The sequence below is a fragment of the Bos indicus genome, chromosome 4, assembly GCF_029378745.1.
Source record: "Bos indicus isolate NIAB-ARS_2022 breed Sahiwal x Tharparkar chromosome 4, NIAB-ARS_B.indTharparkar_mat_pri_1.0, whole genome shotgun sequence".
NCBI classification, from domain to species: Eukaryota; Metazoa; Chordata; class Mammalia; order Artiodactyla; family Bovidae; genus Bos; species Bos indicus.
In genome coordinates, this window is record NC_091763.1 from 103,543,081 (window position 1) to 103,563,217 (window position 20,137).

At 46.3% G+C, this 20,137-nt stretch overlaps 1 protein-coding gene across 3 annotated transcripts in view; it reads right to left on the minus strand.

Annotated features, from left to right (window-relative positions):
* Nucleotides 1-20,137, minus strand: part of HIPK2 (homeodomain interacting protein kinase 2) — a 204,574-nt gene that overhangs the window by 138,491 nt on the left and 45,946 nt on the right. For all 3 annotated transcript variants that reach the window (XM_070788235.1, XM_070788236.1, XM_070788234.1), the window contains exon 2: nucleotides 2,276-3,359. In XM_070788235.1, the coding sequence (XP_070644336.1) occupies nucleotides 2,276-3,359 (1,084 nt within the window). The remainder of the gene's footprint in view (nucleotides 1-2,275; nucleotides 3,360-20,137) is intronic.

Here is a 20,137-nt window from a genome sequence, read left to right on the forward strand (position 1 = left end):
GAGCATCTTGACTCTGCTGCAGTTCACCCTAAATTCAGGCCAAGACCCAGGAAGAAGTGGCCTCTGGCATCCTGGTCTGGCACCCCCAAGTGCAGAGGGACAATGGCGGCAGGGAGCTGGCCACAGCACTGAATATCCCTCAGACGGGCAGGTAAGCCTACATGATGCCACCCAGACTGCACATTGAGAGAAGGGCACTTTCAAGAGAACGCCTGCCATCCCAGTCCTGCCCAACCACCTCCTCATGCCCTCCCCTGGGGTCCGCAAGCCCAGGCTCCCTTCCGCAGCTGCCATGGCACCAGGCTCACAGCCTCCTTCTTTGCCTGGCTCTGGGGCTGCAGGTCCGACAGCTGACCACAGAGGCTTAAGAAGCAGGTGAGTGGAGAGGAACCGGGTGAGCAATACAGATCCACCCCTCCAGAAACCCAGGGGACATGGACGTGAGGCTCTTCCCTGGATGCTCAAGAAGGGATGGGGGGATGGTGATGGATGCAACAGGTGGAATGGCTTGCAAACCTGTTTGAGTCAGGACTGAGATAAGGGAGGTGGGGGACCATGGGGATGCCTGTCTCATGGCCACAGATCATCCAGGGGAGGGGGTGTGAGGTCATGGATGGAGACCCAAGGGTGAGGGCCGGGCTGGGTCAGGAGACCCTGGGGTGAGGGCACCTGTGCAGATCTGGCCAGGTGGAGGGGTGGGCAGATGGGCAGACAAGGTGGGGACGTGCCAGGACAGCCTCAGAATGGGTTGATGGGCTGGCTGTGCCCATGTGCCCGGGACGGAGGGGTGAGCAGAAAGCGTGGGCACCCTTCGGGGCTGGGCCCACAGGGCCTGGGCACGATAAGGTCGAGGGATTCAGGTTTCACCGCCCACGTGTCAACCTCCTAAATGTGTTGTCAGCCCTCATCTTCTCGTGGGGGTTTTAGTTTCATTTCTTGCCAAACTCCACGAGTCTTGGACCGTTCAAACATTCCCTCAAGCGCAGCCCACTGCCATCTCCCAGAACAGACTCACTTGTTCCTGTTCCTATCCAAGCCCTGAGCACCCACCACATGCTGGACTCAGAGCAAGCACCCAAGTCATGTCCTGGCTCCACTGTCCACCAGCCCCACACGGCTGGTGCCCAGACCCACCCAGTTTACGGGTCAGGAACAAGGCAACCAGCCCAGCCACACACTTTAGTGAATAGAGAAACAAGGCCTCTCTGACCGAGCCAGGGCTCTCATCTGGGTCCCTCCTGAGCAGCGGCTCTCAACCCTGGCTGTGTGCTGAGAGCCCCAGGACGGCCCTGACAATCACCCGTGCAGGATACCTCCCCCAGAGACGTCCGTTCAGCTTGTGGGGACTGGGACCTAAATCAGGTGTTTTTTGTTTTTTTTTTAAAGCTCCGTCCACCCGCTTGTGACTTTGACATGGAGGCAAGGGTGGGAAGCTGTATACTACAGACTTGAGGATGGTGAGGGCCTTGCCCCTGCTCTCCTGGCTGTGCTCCCGTCCCCAGCGCTGTGCCTAGCTCATGATAGAAGTGAAATAAATCTTTGTTGAGTGAAGGAATGGAAGTTTCACATTTTCCCACCAAGGGTGTTACAATCCTTCATCTTCCTGACCCCAAACCTGGAGTTCTCCCATCACCAGAGCAGGCGGCCTGGTCCCCAGGCTACAGACCCTCCCCCTGGACTCCTCCTCCTACAGGGACATAGGGCCACCTTCTCAGAGCATCACTTTCATCCCATTACCCTCTGTTGCTCAAATGCGTTGGCGCTTCCTCCACGTTTACAGACGCGACGGCAACCCCTTAGTCTGGTAGCTAACACCCCAGCATCCTGGGGCCAGCTTATCCTTGTGGTCAGCTCTTCCACCCCCCACGGATCCTCTGTTCTGGCCAGGTGGGCAGTCCTCCTGGTCTGCTGTGAGTCTTTTGGGGCATTTTGCTGGAGTGACTTCATCACGTGTGTCCCTCTCTCTCCTTCACCTGCATCTGGATTCTATCTGTCCATGACGACCTGACTCCCTGCCACGCCTTTGCTCTTAGCCCCAGCCCCACCCTGCCAGGAATACCTCCCAAGTCTGAACGTCTACGCCAAGAATCTTACTTGGCTCTGTTTTCAAGTGACTTCTAATCACTGTTTCAAAGTGCAAATGTCCTAATTTCCCGAGTAAATCATGACCACCGAGAGCAGCAATTTTATCTCCCCAGCAGCGACCAACACGGCACATGCTTTGTGAATGCCTCTGGGCATTCAGCATCTCTCATCTCAGGGCACACGGCCTTACCTGTAATATCTAGACTGTAGGTAGGTGGAGCACACAGCCTTGGACACGTGACTGGCGGAACCGAAGTCAATGACCTTCACCCTGTACGGCTGTCTGGATGGATCTACCAACATGATGTTCTCCGGTTTGAGGTCGGCATGGATAAGACCTAGACTTTTCAGTTTCATCAGGGCGGTGGCCACCTGCTGGAGGACCGGGCGAATGTACTTGAGGGGCAAGGGGCTGAACTTGTTCTGCTTCAGAAAGTCATAGAGGTTCTGCTCCAGCATCTCGAACACCAAGCACGTGTGGTTCTTGTGCTGGAAGCACTCGTAGGCGCGGACGAAGTTGTAGTCGTCGGCGCTCTCCGTGCTCAAGCGGGCCAGGATGCTCACCTCGATCTGACCTTGGCGGGCGTACGACGGGTGGTTCTTCAGGATCTTGATGGCCACAATCTCATTGGTGCCCCGTTTCCAGCACTTGACCACTTGCCCGAACGTCCCTCGGCCCAGGAACTCTAAGACCTCGTATGTGTTGGTCATGGAGCACAGCACCTCATGCTGGACCAGCTGGTAATCCCCCTCGCTGTTGGAGCCGCTGTTTTTGGAGGTGGCAGTCGAGGTGGTGGCAGTGGCTACAGTGGCCCCGCTCGCATTGTTCTGAATCATGGGTGGATGCTCTTCGATGATCTGCACGCTGCTCGTGTTCTCGATCTCCTCACTCTTCCGCTTGAGTCCACATTTTTGGTAGGTGTCAAGAAGGCTCACAGTGCTGCGACGCATGAGGTTGTGCGGCCCGCCGAGGACGGGCCCGGAGACGGAAGTGCTGCTGGCTGAGGTCACGACGATGTGCCCGGTGCTTCCTGGGAAGATGATGGTCTGCTCGTACGGGAGGCTGGGGTTGGGGATGGGCAGGGAGGCGCTGACGGTCGCGGCGGCTGGCTGGGACGGTGGCGCGTTCTTGCTCGGGCCGTACACTTTGCTGTGGGAGCCGTACCCGGTCATGTCCCAGTTGGAACTCGGCTCTACTTTCAGTTTCTTCACGCTACAGAAGGCACTTGATTGAAGGGTGTGAGGGGAGAAAACTTGCACATGCGAGGCCATACCTGCGGGGGAGGAAGAGAGATGTTAGTCGTCCTCGCCTGAATGAACGTGACACGGCCCCTTGGCTTCTGACTGGCGGCGTGGGTCCTCAAGAATACTGTCTTCCCACTTCAAATAAGGGCAAAGGGGCTTCCCTGGTGGTCTGGGGGTGAAGAATCTGTCTTGCGACGCAGGGGGACGCCGGTTGATCCCTGGTCGGAGAAGCTCCCACATGCCGCGGAGCAACTAACCCCGTGCGTCACAACCACTGAAGCTTGCACGCCCTAGAGCCTGTGCTCCACAACCAGAGACGCCCGAGCACCGCAGCTAGAGAGGAGCCCCCGCTTGTCGCAACTTCAGAAAGCCCGCATGCAGCAACGAAGACCCAGCGCAGCCAAAAAACAAATAAATTAAAAAAAAAAAGATTGGAAAATGGAATCTATTCCACCCAGAAGCACAATCTGGCCACTAAGCCTGTGGGCCCGGGGAGTTCCGGTAGAAGACTCGTAGGGTGGGAATACGGCTAAGTCTCAGAGATGGAATTAGAATACCAGAACTTAGTTCATTATGTTGGGGTTTTTTCCTAATAAATATTGTCTGCGATAGAAACAAATTCTTCCTCAGTTCTCATCGGGTGGCAACCCAGTTAAACCTGAAGGCTGCCTCAGGTGGCCCGGTTACCTACTGTATACTTAGCTGTCTCACACGGTTGGGTACTCCCTGCCCATACACAGGCCCTGCAAGTGTCAGGCTTGCTCATTTGAGGACAAAGCTTCCCACACAGGTCCAATCACAGAGCCACTCATGATCTGCTAGCTTCCGGATGAACCATAATTACCCCCTGGTGTCTTACTCACCTTAAATCATTCTGTAGGGCTGAATCGACCAGCAGTTGGTCTGACGTTTTCACTGAGATAGTCTGAATCATTTTATCAACTTTTTTTGGGGGGGGGGGGGGAAGGCTAGGGGGAATGGGTAGCATAATTCATGGGCTCTATTCACTCACTTTTCCTGCTAAAGTCATGTTATCAATCAATTTATCTAGAAAGTACTATTATTTCATATCAAAACCGCACCCACAATTTAAGGAACCTCAGTAATCTAGAAAACCATAACTATGGAATAGCTGTGCAATTTATAACTATGGTGATGCTGGACACAAAAATTCATAGACAACGAATTAAGGAAAAGTAACAAGGCGATGAGGAAGGGTAAGTCCTTACAGGTAAAAGCAGAAATAAACAATGCCCATCTTCTAAAGTGTAGTTAAGAAACATTTCCTATAAAAGCACACAGGAAGTGGGGCTTCTCTCAAGCACCATCGGTGTTTAGAGATCCTCGTGCATGTCTTTCTGACCCCCTAGCATTGGCTGTGGGTTATTTAACATTTTCCCTTTGACCTCATCTACCTTTTCTCTCAGCAACAACCCACTTTCCATGCTGTCCAGAAGCCTGAGGCCAGCTGCCTTGCTTTCCACCTCTATTCTCTTCATTTCAAAACATCCCTGAATTTATCTCCATCCTCCATCCTCTCTTCCGTCTCTCCGGTCTCAAGAGAAGAAGGGTCTCCCTGTTCTGACACTAAAAGTTCCCCTGATTCTCAGCCTCTCCCATTTCCTTTTGAACTCCCTCCATGACCTATTCTCTTTCAGTTTTCAATTTCTCTATGTTAACTGGATCCAAGTTCTTAGCAGGTACTTAATACAGTTTTGCCAAACGAATCAATGACAGTCTTTTTCTTCTGCCTTCACATTGTGCACATGGACACTCTCCGCTTGGAAGGGGAGTACCAGCTGAGTCCTTCCCTTTTGATCCTTCCCTTCTTCTCACCTGTAATCAGTGGTTGATGCTCCCTTGTCTTCAAGGCTCACTCTTTAATCCCTCTCCACCCATGCACACATACACACTGGACAGGAATGCCCTCTTAAAGGTAAACAACTTCCTAATTGCCCAATAAATGGCCTTTTTTCAGCCTCTATTCTCTTTGCCCTCTCAGCAACTGACCGATCTGATACTGCCAACCACGACTTCCTTCTTGATGCTCTTATCTGTGTGCCCTGTGAATCTGTAAACTCCCCAACCTGCATCTGATTGCACACTGTGCTGGCTGCTTCCTCTTCCTCCTTTAAAATTCAGGCATCGCCAATGTTTGGACTTTGCTCTCTCTGGAGTTAAGCTCTCGTGACCCCCACACGTTCATCACCAGCCAACTGCTCTGCTGTGCCTTCCAGGAAGGTTATTTCTGCCTCCTGCTACAATATCATAGATGATCTTCCAAAGATGAACGCCCTGTCTTTTCCTAAAAATCTAGCCATTTGACCTCCATGATCATGTCCCCATGTCTGTTCATAAAATATTCTTCTAGTCACTTGGTTCCAAAACTGTGGATTTGCCTTTGATGATTCTTCTTTGCCTCCATGGACAAGAAGGTGCAGACTCTTATTTTTCCATCCTCCAAAATGTCTCTTGTAACCACCTCTTTGTTTCCGTTCTTGCTGCCACTTCCACAGTGAAAACATTTATCACTCTCCAGTAGAGAAAAGCAAGCACAGACATCTGGCCTACCCGAGCGCTCTTTCTTCCCCCAATCTGCCCATATTCAGCCACCAGATTATCTTCCTAGAACATTTCTAAGCATGTCACTCCTCTGTCCCAAAACTTTCAATGATTCCTTAGTGTCTAGAAGATAAATTTGAGGACTCTTAACACCTTCACATTTTGATCTGAACTGCTTTGCTGGCTTCACCTCCAACTATTAATCTTCCTGAACCCAGTTTTAATTAAACTGTTCTACTCACTATTTCTAGACTGTCTCTTTTGTTTCCTACCACCATGCTCTTATGCAGTACCCCCTACGCCCATCTGGCACGCCCTTCACCACTTCTCTCAAGTTATTCAAAGATAAAACAATTCATATGCCTCTTCTCACCAGGCACCAGCAATGCACAGTGATATTCCCAATTTTCCGTTTCTAAGCCACTTACCACGTGCACTGCCCATTTGCTCACAAATTCATTTCTACCTTGCAGAATATCTTGTCTTGAGTTGAATGACTTAGCTTTTGTGCTATGTAACTTTTCCCATGTTTAAGTCATGTTTCCATAACCAGGCTACATTCAGAGGGCACGTGGTACAGTTTACACCCCATACTTCTTTTTTCTCTCAGCATTAAGCCACGATTGTTATATATAGGAGGCACTCGGTTGATGGAATGAAGCACTCTATCTGACCAGGCCTCCAGGAGAGCTTAGTTCTCTAGCAATAGAGTAATCAATCACCAGTCACAAGTACCTATGGAACCTGGCCTCTCCCCGGAGAATAAAGAAAAACCTGCTTATACTTTTCCACACAAACTGGGGCAGAGCCTAGGCAGCTCCTGTTCTGGTGTCAGCAGCCACGTTCTACCTACACTTCATCCTTGATGTGCTCTGACTTCCCAGGGTCAACCTCAGCCCAACACCCAACAGCTGCTCTGAACCCTACCTTGACCCTGACCTCACAGATCTGACGGAGGCTTCCTGAACTCCAGTATCTACTTGTGTGACATGACTACACTTCTGTAGACAGCCTTCTGCCTGACAAGACTATTCTGGCTTGCTCATTCAGAATTCACACTTAGCCTGTTTCTTCCTACTCTACTTTTTGTTCAAGTCAATTTCCCCTCAATTCTACAATAGCACAGAAAATGACTATTGTATATACACCAGTATTAAATAACCATACTGTTCTAGATCAAACCAGTCAATCCTAAAGGAAATTAACCCTGAATATTCACTGGAAGGTTTCATGTTGAAGCCGAAGCTCCAATACTTTGGCCATCTGATGTGAAGAGCCAACTTACTGGAAAAGACCCTGATGCTGGGAAAGATTGAAGGCAGGAGGAGAAGGGGACGACAGAGGATGAGATGTTGGATGGCATCACTGACTCAATGGACATGAGTTTGAGCAAACTCTGGGAGATGGTGAAGGACAGGGAAACCTGGCGTGCTGCAGTCCGTGGGGTCTCAAAGAGTCAGACAAGACTGAGTGAATGAACAACTGTTCCAGATATTTTATACAATATATAAACCACCAATCCCTTGGCTTTTGGTAACTTATCCCTGAAAAGGCAAAGCAGTAAGCATTTCCTATATTCTCTAGTATGAAGCTTGCCCGTAACTTCTTCATCCTTGGTATTTCGAAGCAGGAAGACTAAGGCCAAGGAATTGCGGGGGTAGGGGGGCGGGCTGTGCAGTGAAGAGGTCAGAGGTGGCAGAAGAAACATGCTGAAGTTACATAAAGGAGATGCAATTCTCTTCTCTGTTTTCACTGTTTCAAAAAATCTTGGTGGAAAGGCCAGGGTATAGAAGTGGAATTTTACAAAGGGGAAGAGAATGGCTTATGACTTGTTTGCTACTGGGATGACAGCCAAGGGTCATAAAATTGTGGAAATTGTCATTCACTATCTCTGGTGACAGAGTCCCAGGATCAGAGAGGAGATCTGCATGGCTAGAGACGCCCTTTGCCACACCAGCCTGGCCTGGTATGACTACTGCTGCCCCTTCACAAGATCAGCAGCCACTGTTCTAAGAATCAGTCACAGGTCCTGATACAGTCTTATTTCCCAATCCCCTAGCTTTACGAGATGTAACTGACATACGAAATTGTGGAAGCTTAAAGTGTACAACATAATGATTTGGTATGCGTTGATATTACAAAATGATAATCATAAGGTTAGTTACCACCTCCATCAACTCACACCTTACCTTTTGTGTGTGTGTGATGAGAACATTTAAGATTTACTCTCTTAGCAACTTTCAAGGATACAATACAGCTTGTTAACTACAGTCATCAGATTGTACATTACATCCCCAAGCTTACTTATCTTAGAGCTGGAGGTTTGCCAATACAGTCTTATTACCCTTATTCTTTAGCAGAGGTCATTTTGCTCTGTGAAGCAAACTGCTCAAAGAAAATATAGCGAAAGAAAGTCTCCAATAATAATAACAACAATAATCTATTTTTAAATCTCCAACCTATAAGGGATAAAAGACTGCTGGTAGCTGTGTAACTTACTCTTAATCCTACTGGAATAAACAGACTTATCCAAACACTTCTTTTTGAGAGTGTTTTTCTGGAACAAAACCTCCTGATTAACGGAGTCCCGGGGAAGCCCAATCCACACCTTTTGCTTTCGATTTATTCAAACCCCCAAGGCTGGGGACGAAGAAGGCAACAATGTTTATGTTCCCCACTCTGGGAAGAGCTATTTCCTCTCATCTCTTTCCTTTTTTCTTTTTCTTTTTGGCTGCACTGGGTCTTTGTTGCTTTGCATGGGCTTTCTCTAGTTGTGGTGAGGAGGGTCTACTCTCTACTCATGGTGCTCAGGCTTCTCACTGCGGGGGCTTCTCTTGTTGAGGAGCAGAGGCTCTAGGGCGCGCGGGCTTCAGGAGTTGTAGTGAATGGGCTTAGCTGCTCTGAGAAATACAACAAAGTTGTGGGATCTTCCCAGACCAGGGATCGAACCCACATCCCCCTGGTTGGCAGGAAGATTCTTATCCACTGCGCCACCAGGGAAGTCCTGGTTCCTTTCATTTCTCTCTGTGTTGAACTCTTGTGTTGTACTCTGCAAGGCCTGCCATCCTCCTTACCGGTCGATTTTCTTTTCAGAAAAGGCAGGGGGTTTAATGGACATTTTCCGTTTGATATTACAGCACAATCGCAATTGCTTTTTAAGTAACCTCTGTCCTTCCTATTTGGCTCTTGGAAAAGAAAGAATTTTTCTCCTCCTTCCGTGGGGGACTGGGGTGTGAGGGGGTGGTTCTGAGCCCATGAGGAGGGACCTGGGAAATCACTGTAGGATACATCTGCAAAACTCAACAGCTGCTCCCTAGAGGGGCCACGAGAGCCAGACCAATTCACGAAAGCCTCAGTAGCCTCCCAAGGTAACTCCTGACACGATGGTCGCATTGTCACGCATATGAACGCACAGCCAGGCACCATAATTTAGAACTCTGGCTTCTAAAAGGCATATAGCCCTGTTACCATCTGTCTCGTAACGAGGTCAAAACATCAACACTGACTATTAGATATTCATCAGGGCCTTGTGTGCTTTTTAATGTTACTGATACAAGTTTATGTGGATGTTATAAAAGTGACCAGTAAGAGGCATTGAAATTTATTAAAGTTTAAGTCAACTAATACAACTGTACGTAATATATTCTTCCTTGCATAGGGCAAATGAAATACAGCCCCAATAAAATGGGCATTAAGATACACCCTACAGTCAGCAGAATTAAAGCCCGTGATTTGTAAGAAGGTATTTCTTCTTACCAACAAAGACAAAAGACCTCTCTCTCACACACCCCAAACAAATCCAGGCTCCTGATACTTGGGTGCATTTCTGACAGCCTGTATGTTGAAGGTAAAGAAAAGCACCGGGCTCTCTTTTGGTCACTTTATTCACATCCTCAGTGTGCATTAAAAAGAAATCACGTGGAGCTTCCCTTGTGGTCCGGTGGCTAAGACTGTTTCCAGTGCAGGGGGCTGAGGTTCGTTCTCTGGTTGGGGAACTAGATTTCACATGCTGTAACTAAGACACAGCATAGTCAAATAAATAAATAAAAATTTTTTAAAAAGCATGCCTGTAAGTCTACACTTCAAAATACTATTTTTAAAAGTGTGTGCTCAGTCGCTCAGTCATGTCCGACTCTTTGCAACCCCATGGACTAGAAACCACCAGGTTCCTCTGTCCATGGAATTTTCCAGGCAAGGATACTGGAGTGTGTTGCCATTTCCTACTCTAGGGGATCTTCCTGATCAAGGGACTAAACCCGTCTCTTGTGTTTCCTGAATTGGCAGGTTCTTTACACTGTGCCAAGGATCAAACCCAGGTTTCCCACATTGCAAGTGGATCTTTACCACCTAAGCCACCAGGGAAGTTGAAGCCATTTATGTCCATTGATGTGATCACACTTCATTTCAAACCCTATTACTTAGGAGTCTCATGATTCTCCAGAAGTTAAAATCTTGAGCACCTAGTAGGTACCAGGCTCCAGGCCAGATGTTTCACGAACAGAGTAAACACACGTCTGACTTTGGGACGATCTGGAATTACCCGTCACAACAATTCGATTAATGAGGGCACCCACCCTACCTTCATTCTTACAAAGGTCCTAGTTTGAAAACTAGGAAGTCAAGTGATGGGTTTAGGCACCTATAATAAAGTGGAAAAAACAGACTCTGGCCCCAAAAGTTCAAACCTGGGTAATTCTATGTGCCTTTTTTGTCTTAATAGTTCAATGAGAAATTAATTTTTCTAGGGTTAAGAATAGTTTTTTTCCACCTTAAAAAAAAAGATTAGTTTAAAAAATTTTCATGATCTTTCTGAGCTCTTAAGTCACAAGCATTTTTAAAAGGTCATTTGTTAAAGGATTGGCTTATTTAGTTCATTTTTTCCCACTTATTTGCTTAGTTTCTTCATAATTTTATATTTCACAATTAGATGAACTGAAGAGTTGCTTCACATCTGAGTACATTTCCTTTTCATTTCACCACCCCAAAATTATCTACTGGAAGATCAGACTCTGGTGAAACTACAGGGATGAGTGAGGGTTCGATTATGATTAAAAAAAAAAATTAAACTGAATTCAATTGCACTGGAACCTCTCAAAGCTCAAGGGAAGGAATTACAAGCCAAATAGTGGCACCATTTTTATCAGGATGTAAAGTTTAATTTTGGTGTTGCAGGTCACCACCCAGAATCCAGTTACATTATTAAAGAGAATGGAATCACAAACATCTTAGTTTGGGGATTTCCTGGCGGTCCAGTGGTTAAGAGTCCACACTTTCATTACAGGGGGCAAAGGTAGGTCCTGCAAGTCACATGATGTAACAACAACAAAAACAAAAACAGGGAAAAAAGAGGACACCTTAGTTTAAAAGGTGCCAGCCTCACCGCGTGTATAGTCCTTCGGACACACACTTCTACCAAATAGCATTCGATACAAGCTACAGACTTTTTCTTTTTTTTTTATGAATCCAGAACTCAAAGGATGGATTAATTCCCATACCTAGCTGACTGCTCTCTCTCTCTTACGAATCACATTATGCACATAAGACATAATAAAATCACAGAATATTTCAAAAAATATAAAAAAATATGAATGTTAGAAAAATGCATCTGAATGGACCTTTAGAAACACTTAGAAAAGAGTTAATCAGTATAATCCTTGATTACCGTAATTTGATGCCTTTGGGGGTTGAAAGGTAACAGAAAAAACTTCTTCATTGACATATATAACAATATTCATAAAATTTTAATGACAGTAATCCTGCTTGTCAAGTTTCTATTTCACAAGTACAAAGACAATTTCAGGTTAGCCCATTTATAAATGATTCATTTCCAAAACTGTATACTAAATGTCCGTAAAACTTGTATATAGTTTTCCATCAAAGTCTAATTATCTGTTAGTTGTATAACGTTAAATGTATAGTCTATCCCGCCAGAACTCAGTTCAGAATCAACCACAAGCTCTACAGAATTCTTCACCAATAAGCACAATCACAATACTACTGATTCCATTAAGGGTTCTCTCTATAAAAAGGCTGGAATTGGGTATAAAAGGAAGCACGAGATATCTAAGACATTGGCCCTATGCTAAAGGAGCTAAAAATCTCATGGGGTTGCCAAGGTCAATGCAAAGTAAAAAGGACATCTGGCAATTCTGAGCAACATAAACAACTTGCCAAAATAAACGCAACAGGAGTTCAGAGGCAGGAATCACCATGGGCTACCGTAAGGCAAGGGTTTACAGGGGAGGTAAAGGCAGAGTTGAGCTGCAGTTAGAAAGATGTTACGTCTTTTGAAGGGCAGTGTTCCAGCTCCTGCTGACTGGGCCTTGGGAGCCTGCAGCCAGCACTATGGCCCCTGCCCTCAGGAAGCTGAGGCTTTGCTTGCAAACAGCAGCTTAGGAGTTTTTAGTAGTAGTCATACATTAACAAATGCTCATTCCCAACATAACTACTAGTCTACACTGGTGCCCCAACAGTCTGCTTATCCAGAATTGTCATCTTCTGATAACTTCAACCTTCTAGAAGTAATTTTTAAATACTGAAAAAGCTGGTGTGAAGCCCTACCACTAGATACTCACTTTACTATCATCTAACATGCAATTAACAAGTTGGAGAGCAACTGTTGTGACTGGGTTTGCTCTGTGTCAGACTCTAGGTGTGCACAGCTCACAAATGCAAGGTCAAGTGCATTTCCCATTTTATTTTTTGTTTTATTTTTTTTAGTTCTACCAGTTTATTGCTACCAACCCATCTCCCTCCACCCTCATACATACATGCTCAGTCATGTGACCCCATGGACTGCAGCCTGCCAGGCTCCTCTATCCATGGACTTTTCTAGGCAAGAATACTGGAGTGGGTTGCCATTTCCTTCTCCTGCATTTCCCATTTTAAAGACAGGTAAGTTGAGTGTGAAAGTGTGTTAGTTGCTCAGTCATGTCTGACTCTTTGTGACCCCATGGTATGTAGCCCACCAGGCTCCCCTGTCCATGGGGATTCTTCAGGCAAGAATACTGGAGTGGGTTATCATTCCCTTCTCCAGGGGATCTTTCTGACCCAGGGATTGAACCCGGGCCTCCTGCACTGCAGGCAGATTCTTTGCCATTTGAGCCACCACGGTAGTCCAAGTTGAGTTTAGGGAGATGATTTAGCTTGTCCAAGCTCACTCTACCACTGGGATCTGAACTGAGGTCTGCCTGACTCACAAATCCATGCTGCTAACCCTTTCTTCTTCTTCATGCTTTAGGGTCTTGGAGTCAAAGCACCAACTAAGGGGAAAGGTACCATAACAGCCAAGAAAAAATGAAACCTGATGTGTGAGAGGAGACTGATCTAAAGTAGGGGTAGGCTGACTGCACACCACCTGGGAAATCAATGCACTCCACAACAGTGTTTCCAAGTCACTGGCATTTCTCTATCCTCTGGTTAGGATGACACTGGAGAAACACCACTCCAAACTATTCACATAAATTTACTTCCTGAAAGAGGTAAACTTCACTTCTCTGATGCATAGTGGACAGAACACTGGTCTTGGGTGAGCTGACCTGGGTTTTCCCAGCAGGGAGGACCTGGAATAAAGAACTGCCTGAAAGAACAGAAAGGAAGCAGCAGAAACCTAAGACTGTGCAGAGAAGGGAGGCAAGACACACTGACGGACGGGACAAAAGGGCAGAGGCGAGGGGGTAATCAAATAGTAACATCTGGGGGCTGAGAGGAGTGGGGTTCCACGGATGGTGACAATGAAGACGGGAGGTGGTCTGAAAGCGTTTCTCTTAGCGGGTGGGATAATGAAATGTGTTTTCAAACAAGTTGAATGACAAACACGAGAGGAGATCCCAGTTGAAATATTCAGTGTTCAACACTTCATACTGAAACTCTGAGACAAGGAAGTGCTGAATTTACCAAAGTCACAGTATCAGGAGCTGCTGGTCACTGACAATCAAGCATCTACTTCCCATTGGCTGAGTTGAATCTCAAATGAAGATAAACCATTTGGAAAGAGAATGGAAATCAATAAGATGGGCTCAGCCTGTACAGCATGAATCAGAGGGGGAAGAGGGCAAGGTGACCCTGAACCAGTCCATGCACAAGCCCAAGGGCAAAGGGGTGGAGCCCAAAACACGGCTCAACAAAGATGAGCAGGTCAGAGTGACAAAAATATGGAAAGGGAAAAAGACTGAAATCAAAGGTTCGTGTTCCATGACGGGAACCGGTGTTGCCGAAGATGAGAGCAGAGTCCAGTAGGGAGAGCTTGGTTTGGGAGAGATTTCACTGTGGGATTAGTAATGACAGGGCGGAGACATTCTATAGGTACCAGGAGAAAAACGAGAGAGGAGAATGGGTAAGGGGTCGCTGACCTGAGGGCTGTCCCCAACACCTCTATGAACATGGAATCCACGTGGGAAAAGCTGCTCCCTGGAGAAACGGTGTAGAAAGTAGAGCAGATGGCAAATAAAGTAATCCTTGGGGGCAGAGACGTTGTTAAACACTATGAATCACACAGAGACGTCAAGGATAAAATGATGGAAAAAAAAAAAAATTAAGGGAACAGAAAAAGGGCTACAGGGCCTGGCTGAGAATAAGCCACCAATCCATTTTTTCCCCCCACAGGGTCAGGAGGAGAGAAAGAAGGGGTGCTCCCCTGGGAAAAGAACCAAATGCACCATGTTATGCTCCTTGTTTTCCCAAGAAATAGGATTCTCTTAGACTTTCAAAATCCTTTACGTCATCTTCTTTGAATCTGCAAATTCTACCATAAGCTGTGTTTCTTCAGTTGAGAAAGTATCCTCTTCCTACCATTTGCAAATTCTCCACATACCTATCTACCTACTGGCTCATTATTCATCCAAATCAGCCCTTCTCCATGTTCTGACTGACTTTCTGAAAGTCGCCAACTTCACCTCTGAAAGCTTCATGCCTCCCAAATTCCCCTTTCTATGTCTCTGCCTCATTGCTTGGGACTAAGCCATAAGTCACTGTGGATGCACCAGAATTTCACTGCCATGGGTAAGTACATGCAGCCTACAGACTGATTAGCTAGAGGCCATGTTACCAAGAGTTCATAAGCAACCTGAAAATTGCCAATCCAAGAGAATTCTGGTGAAGGAAAGAAAGATATGATAAAACATGCATGCTTGTTTTAGGAAACTGGAGAATCAATGAGAGGAAAACAAATTTTATACACACACACACACACACATATATATACACACACTCAAAACTCAAAAACTCTGTTTCCAAGGGAACTCCCTGGAGATCCAGTGGTCAGGACTCGGCGTTCTCATTGCCGAGGGCCCAGGTTCAACAATCTGTAACTTGACCGCCTCTGTGAAGACCCTCCCTTAACTGAAGTCACCTTCTGAGGTCCTGGGGTTAGGAATTAAACACACGAGTTTTTACAGGTGGGGAGACAATTCAACCCTTAATGGTAGGTTTAAGGAAACCAAAAGCATTTTGCTACAGCATAACTTTCTCAGGACATACTGTCATTATTTTCTAAGAACTCTCTTTGTTTCTCCCTCCTTGGAGACAAGACAGTCCACGCTGTGACTTCCCTATGTCTTGCCTCAAAAGACCCTGGAAGGGATGTCAGTTAGTTGAATATTATACAAGCAAAAGCTAAGTGATTACTTTAAATTAAATTCTGCATAAGTTTAGGTGACTTATGCAGTGCTTCCCAAAAAAGTCATGCAGGAATATCTCTGCAATGTATATCAAGGAATAATGGCAGTCATTCTGGTATAAAAGAGAACTGAACATCACATATTAATAACACTAAAATGGGAGAGTAAGTTTCTAGTTTCTTTTTTAAAAAAACATTTATTTTTATTTATTTTACTTGGCTAGCTGGCACAGAGCATCTTCAATTTTCATTATGGCATGCAGGACCTTTAGTTGCGGCATGAGAACTCTTAGCTGTGATCTGGGATGTAGTTCCCCAACCAGGGATTGAACCCGGGCCTGCTGCACTGGGAGTGTGGAGTGTTAGCCACTGGACCACCAGGGAAGTCCCTCTAGCTCTGGTTCTGGGTGTGCATGCATTTCTGAAGGAGACCTGAGTACACTCAAGAGATAAATCAGTCGCAGATTAGGTGAGGATGAGGCACTTCTGTTCTTCAGGGCCACCCCTATGTCTGGTGATGCTCAGGGAAGCCTTCAATTGGATTTGCTTGTCCTTCAGAAATGGTTTAGCAAGTCCAAATCAAGACTAAAAATCTAGTAGGCTTTTGATTTTTTTCCCTCTTTCAGGCCCAATAGAGTAGTTATTCTTAAACACCTTTTACCCAATTATGCATTTTACTTAACCTGACCCATCCCATGCCCAGCCCACAACAAACTTGTCTTGTGAACCTAGCTTCCACTTCAAAAATGTTTGGCGCACTCAGGATCAAAACTGAAAATCTACTTTACTCTTTTTCATTTTACTGTTCTTATTACAGTGTTGCTGCCAACTCTTTTGTACCCAACAAATTATGTAAATCTGTTACTCTATATTTGGAGAAGAAAATGGCAGCCCACTCTAGTATTCTTGCCTTGGGAAATTCCACGGAGAGAGGAGCCTGGTGGGCTATAGTCCATTGGGTCACAAAGAGTCGGACATGACTGAGTATGCACACACACACACATTATTCTACATTACTCTGTTACTCTAGGTATATTATATTAGTAAGTATCCCCTCAGAAGATATGTTGGAGTTCTAACCCCCAGTACCTGTGAACATGACCTTATCTAGAAACAGGCTCTTTGCAGGTACAATCAAGTTAAGGTGTTAAGGTGAGTTCTCATCCAATCTGACTGGTGTCCTTATACAAAAAGGAGAAAAGACACACACACACACACACACAGATTGCCCTATAAAGACACAGGCAGAGCCCAGAGGGGTGCAGCTGCCAGCCCAGGGATGCTGAGGCTGGCTGGGGGGTGCACTGGACGCTGGGAAGAGGCAAGGACGGCTTCTGCCTAGATTCTCGGCGGGAGCCTGGCCCTGCTGACACTTTGGCTTCCAACCTGCAGGCTCCAGAACTGAGAGAATAAGTATCTGTTGGTTTAGATCACCCAGTTTGTGGCACTTTGTTACAGCAGGCCTCAGAAACGCATACCCTCTGGAATATAATTCAAGATGCATTTCATTGAAAAAACATGTTTGTGCTCAAGCTGTGATAAAGTATTTATAACAAGTGCAGAGTCACGCTGGCCAAACGGCAGTTTGCCCTGACAGCCTGTCTTTGCCGCCTCCCGGTTGAAAGACAGTAGAAGCATTCTCAGTCTAAACGCCCATCTCAGTTTTGGAACTGAGGTCCTATGCTGGGGGGTGGTGCTAAACACCCTCTCTCTTTGTACAAATATACTTGTTCTTCGTGTCGGATGTGTGACTTTACAACCACGACTTCACCGGAAGGCAGAGAAAAATTCAGTCTGTCCTCACCAGCTAAGTGACAGTTAAGGAGTCCCCGCCGCACTTCCTCACACCTGCCCGCTCAAGAAACCTCAGCTTCTTGCTGTCGTTCAGAGAAACCAGGACATCCCATGCTCAGTGCAACACCTGTTGCTCGCTGCCTCTTGTACTCGGGTTTCTGCATTTCTTTGAACACTTCCCTCATAAGACTGCTATCCACCTGCAAAGAAAACTTTGTGAAGATGTCATTCAGACCCCTGGTAGCCCAGAGTGTAAAGAATCCACCTGCAGTGCAGAAGACCAGGGTTCAATCCCTGGGTCGGGAAGATCCTGGTGAAGGAAATGGTAACCCACTTCAGTATTCTTGCTTGGAAAATCCCATGGACAGAGGAGCCTGGCAGGTGGCAGTCCATGGGGTTGCAAGAGTTGGACATGACTTAGCGACTAAACCATCAACCACCACATCCAGTCCCAGCCATGCCCATAAGGCCAAGTGCATAGGACTCTTTCCCCTGGGTTCTCTTCAGAGACCAAATTCCTTCCTTCCTCCTCTTAAAAGCCCAGTAATATAATCCTTCTTACTTGATTTAAATGGTGACCGCTGTTTACAACAGTAACTCTATGTTACAGCTCCCTTGCTCCTTAGAGAATTTTTTCATTACTCTCAGTTGCCTTTAAAAGTGACATCTGATGAAACTCAACTAGCGATCAATTTGGGAAAGATAGAAGAAGCATTTCCTAACAGTGCAAAGGGAATAAAAACCAGAGGAATGGCGGGGAAAGCAGGCTGGGATGCTGGAAGGGAGAAAGGTCAGGGAAAAGGAAAAGGAAAAAGAAATGAAAGATGGAGAAAAAGTGAGAAAACAGACTGCAGTGAAATGGTATTGTAAGCACAGGTGGAATAATAAAGCAACACTGAGATGTGCTTTGTAAACTATAAAGCATAATAAAAATGCAGCACAATATTATTTATAATATTTGTGTGCAGATGATGCAGATATAAAAACCAGCTGGTACAGGGATCCCTTGGCCAGGCAACCAATAGCCCGTTCTACACTGTGTAGATGGTAGTGGTTCTTTGGGCTGCTGCAAGGACATTTTTATGCTGTGAGTCACTGTCACCAAACCAGTCCTGGTGTCGTTATGACCCAGCAACCCCACAGTGCCGGCCATTGGCACACGGCCTGAGGGGAGGTACCCACTCCGGTGATACCGGGTGTTGCTCTGTCCCCACCCGGAGCACAGAGAAGACGTCAGAAAGCTCTCATGTGTCCTGCTCCAGGGCACAGAGGATGGCAGCTGGTGACATAGCTGGTCCCAACTCAACAGGGTTTGTGTTCCGAAGGCTCATTCCAGGTCATTTCTGAGTTCCTGGCCACTGGTCAGGTGTGGGCTCTGCTGCTTGCTGCTGCAAGGTCTCAGCAAGTGATGAAGCCTCTCTGAGCCTCAGTTTTCTCATCTCTGAAATGGGTGCCTCTTATGATCCTGGTGTGAAGGGGAGGCGTCAGTGTCCTGCTCTCACAGCACAGTCTGGCCCAGGGGGAGCTCTGTCTTGGTGTCAGAGGAGAAGGGAGAGGTCAGCTGGCTCGCTGAGGCCCAGGAACACGCACCCCAGCCGATGCATGGCTGGCCGTGATGGACGGAGCTCACGTGGTACCAGGGGCCCCCTCAGCACCATGCCTGGCTGGACGAGGACTCAGTACGCTATTTCTGAATGACTGGACAAGGCAAACAGATGATGAAATGGGACAAGAGCTCATTGGTCACTTGTCTCAAGTGCTGTTCGCCATGGAAAGGGAGGTCTGGTTAGGAAAAAAGCAACTTCCAAGGGTTCTGAAGAAGACACAGAGGAAACTGGATGGATTCAAAAGATTCAGATAAAAACTCTATATTTTTACCTGTGCATGCATCCTAAGTCACTTCAGTCAAGTCTGACTCTGTGCCCCTATGGACTGTAGCCCGCCAGGCTCCTCTGTCCATGGGATGCTCCAGGTAAGAATCCTGGAGTGGGTTGCCATGCCCTCCTCCAGAGCTTCTTCATGACCCAGGGATCGAAACTATATCTGTTACATCTCCTGCACTGGCAGGTGGGTTATTTGTCACTAGCGCCACCTGGGAAGCCCATATTTTTACCTACTTAACCTTAAAACTGTATTGCATTTCTTTTCCATGTAACGTTTGAATGAAAGGCACTATTCCCAACACTACTATATATAAAATAAACAACAAGAACCTACTGTATAGCACAGGGAACTATATTCAATATCTTATAATAACCTATAATGGAAAAGAATCTGAAAAAGAAAATATATGCATAACTGAATCACTTTGCTGTACACCCGAAACACTGTAAACCAACTCTACTTCGATTTGAAAAAAAATTTTTTTTTAAAAAGCACTACTCCAGGTCATAAATGGAACTCAGTTTCTATGTACAACATACTCGTTGCACATTTGTATCTACTGTATAAACTATGACCTAAGCATTTCTGATTGACAATCAGTAAAAAAAAAAAAAAAAAACCTGAACACTCCTAACACATGTAATATCTATTTTTAATAAATCATATATTTCTATTTTACTATTATGTTTATTAAAAACACAAAACCAGAATATTTATAAGGATGAAAAATAATATACATAGTCTAATGCTTTCTTCTGTGCGTGCGTGCTAAGTTACTTCAGTCGTGTCCAACTCTTTGCAACCCCACGAACTGTAGCCCACCAGGCTGCTCTGTCCATGGGATTCTCCAGGCAGGAATACTGGAGTGGGATCCCATGCCCTCCTCCAGGGGATCTTCCAGACCCGGGGGATCGAATCTGTGTCTCTTATGTCTCCTGCATTGGCAAGCAG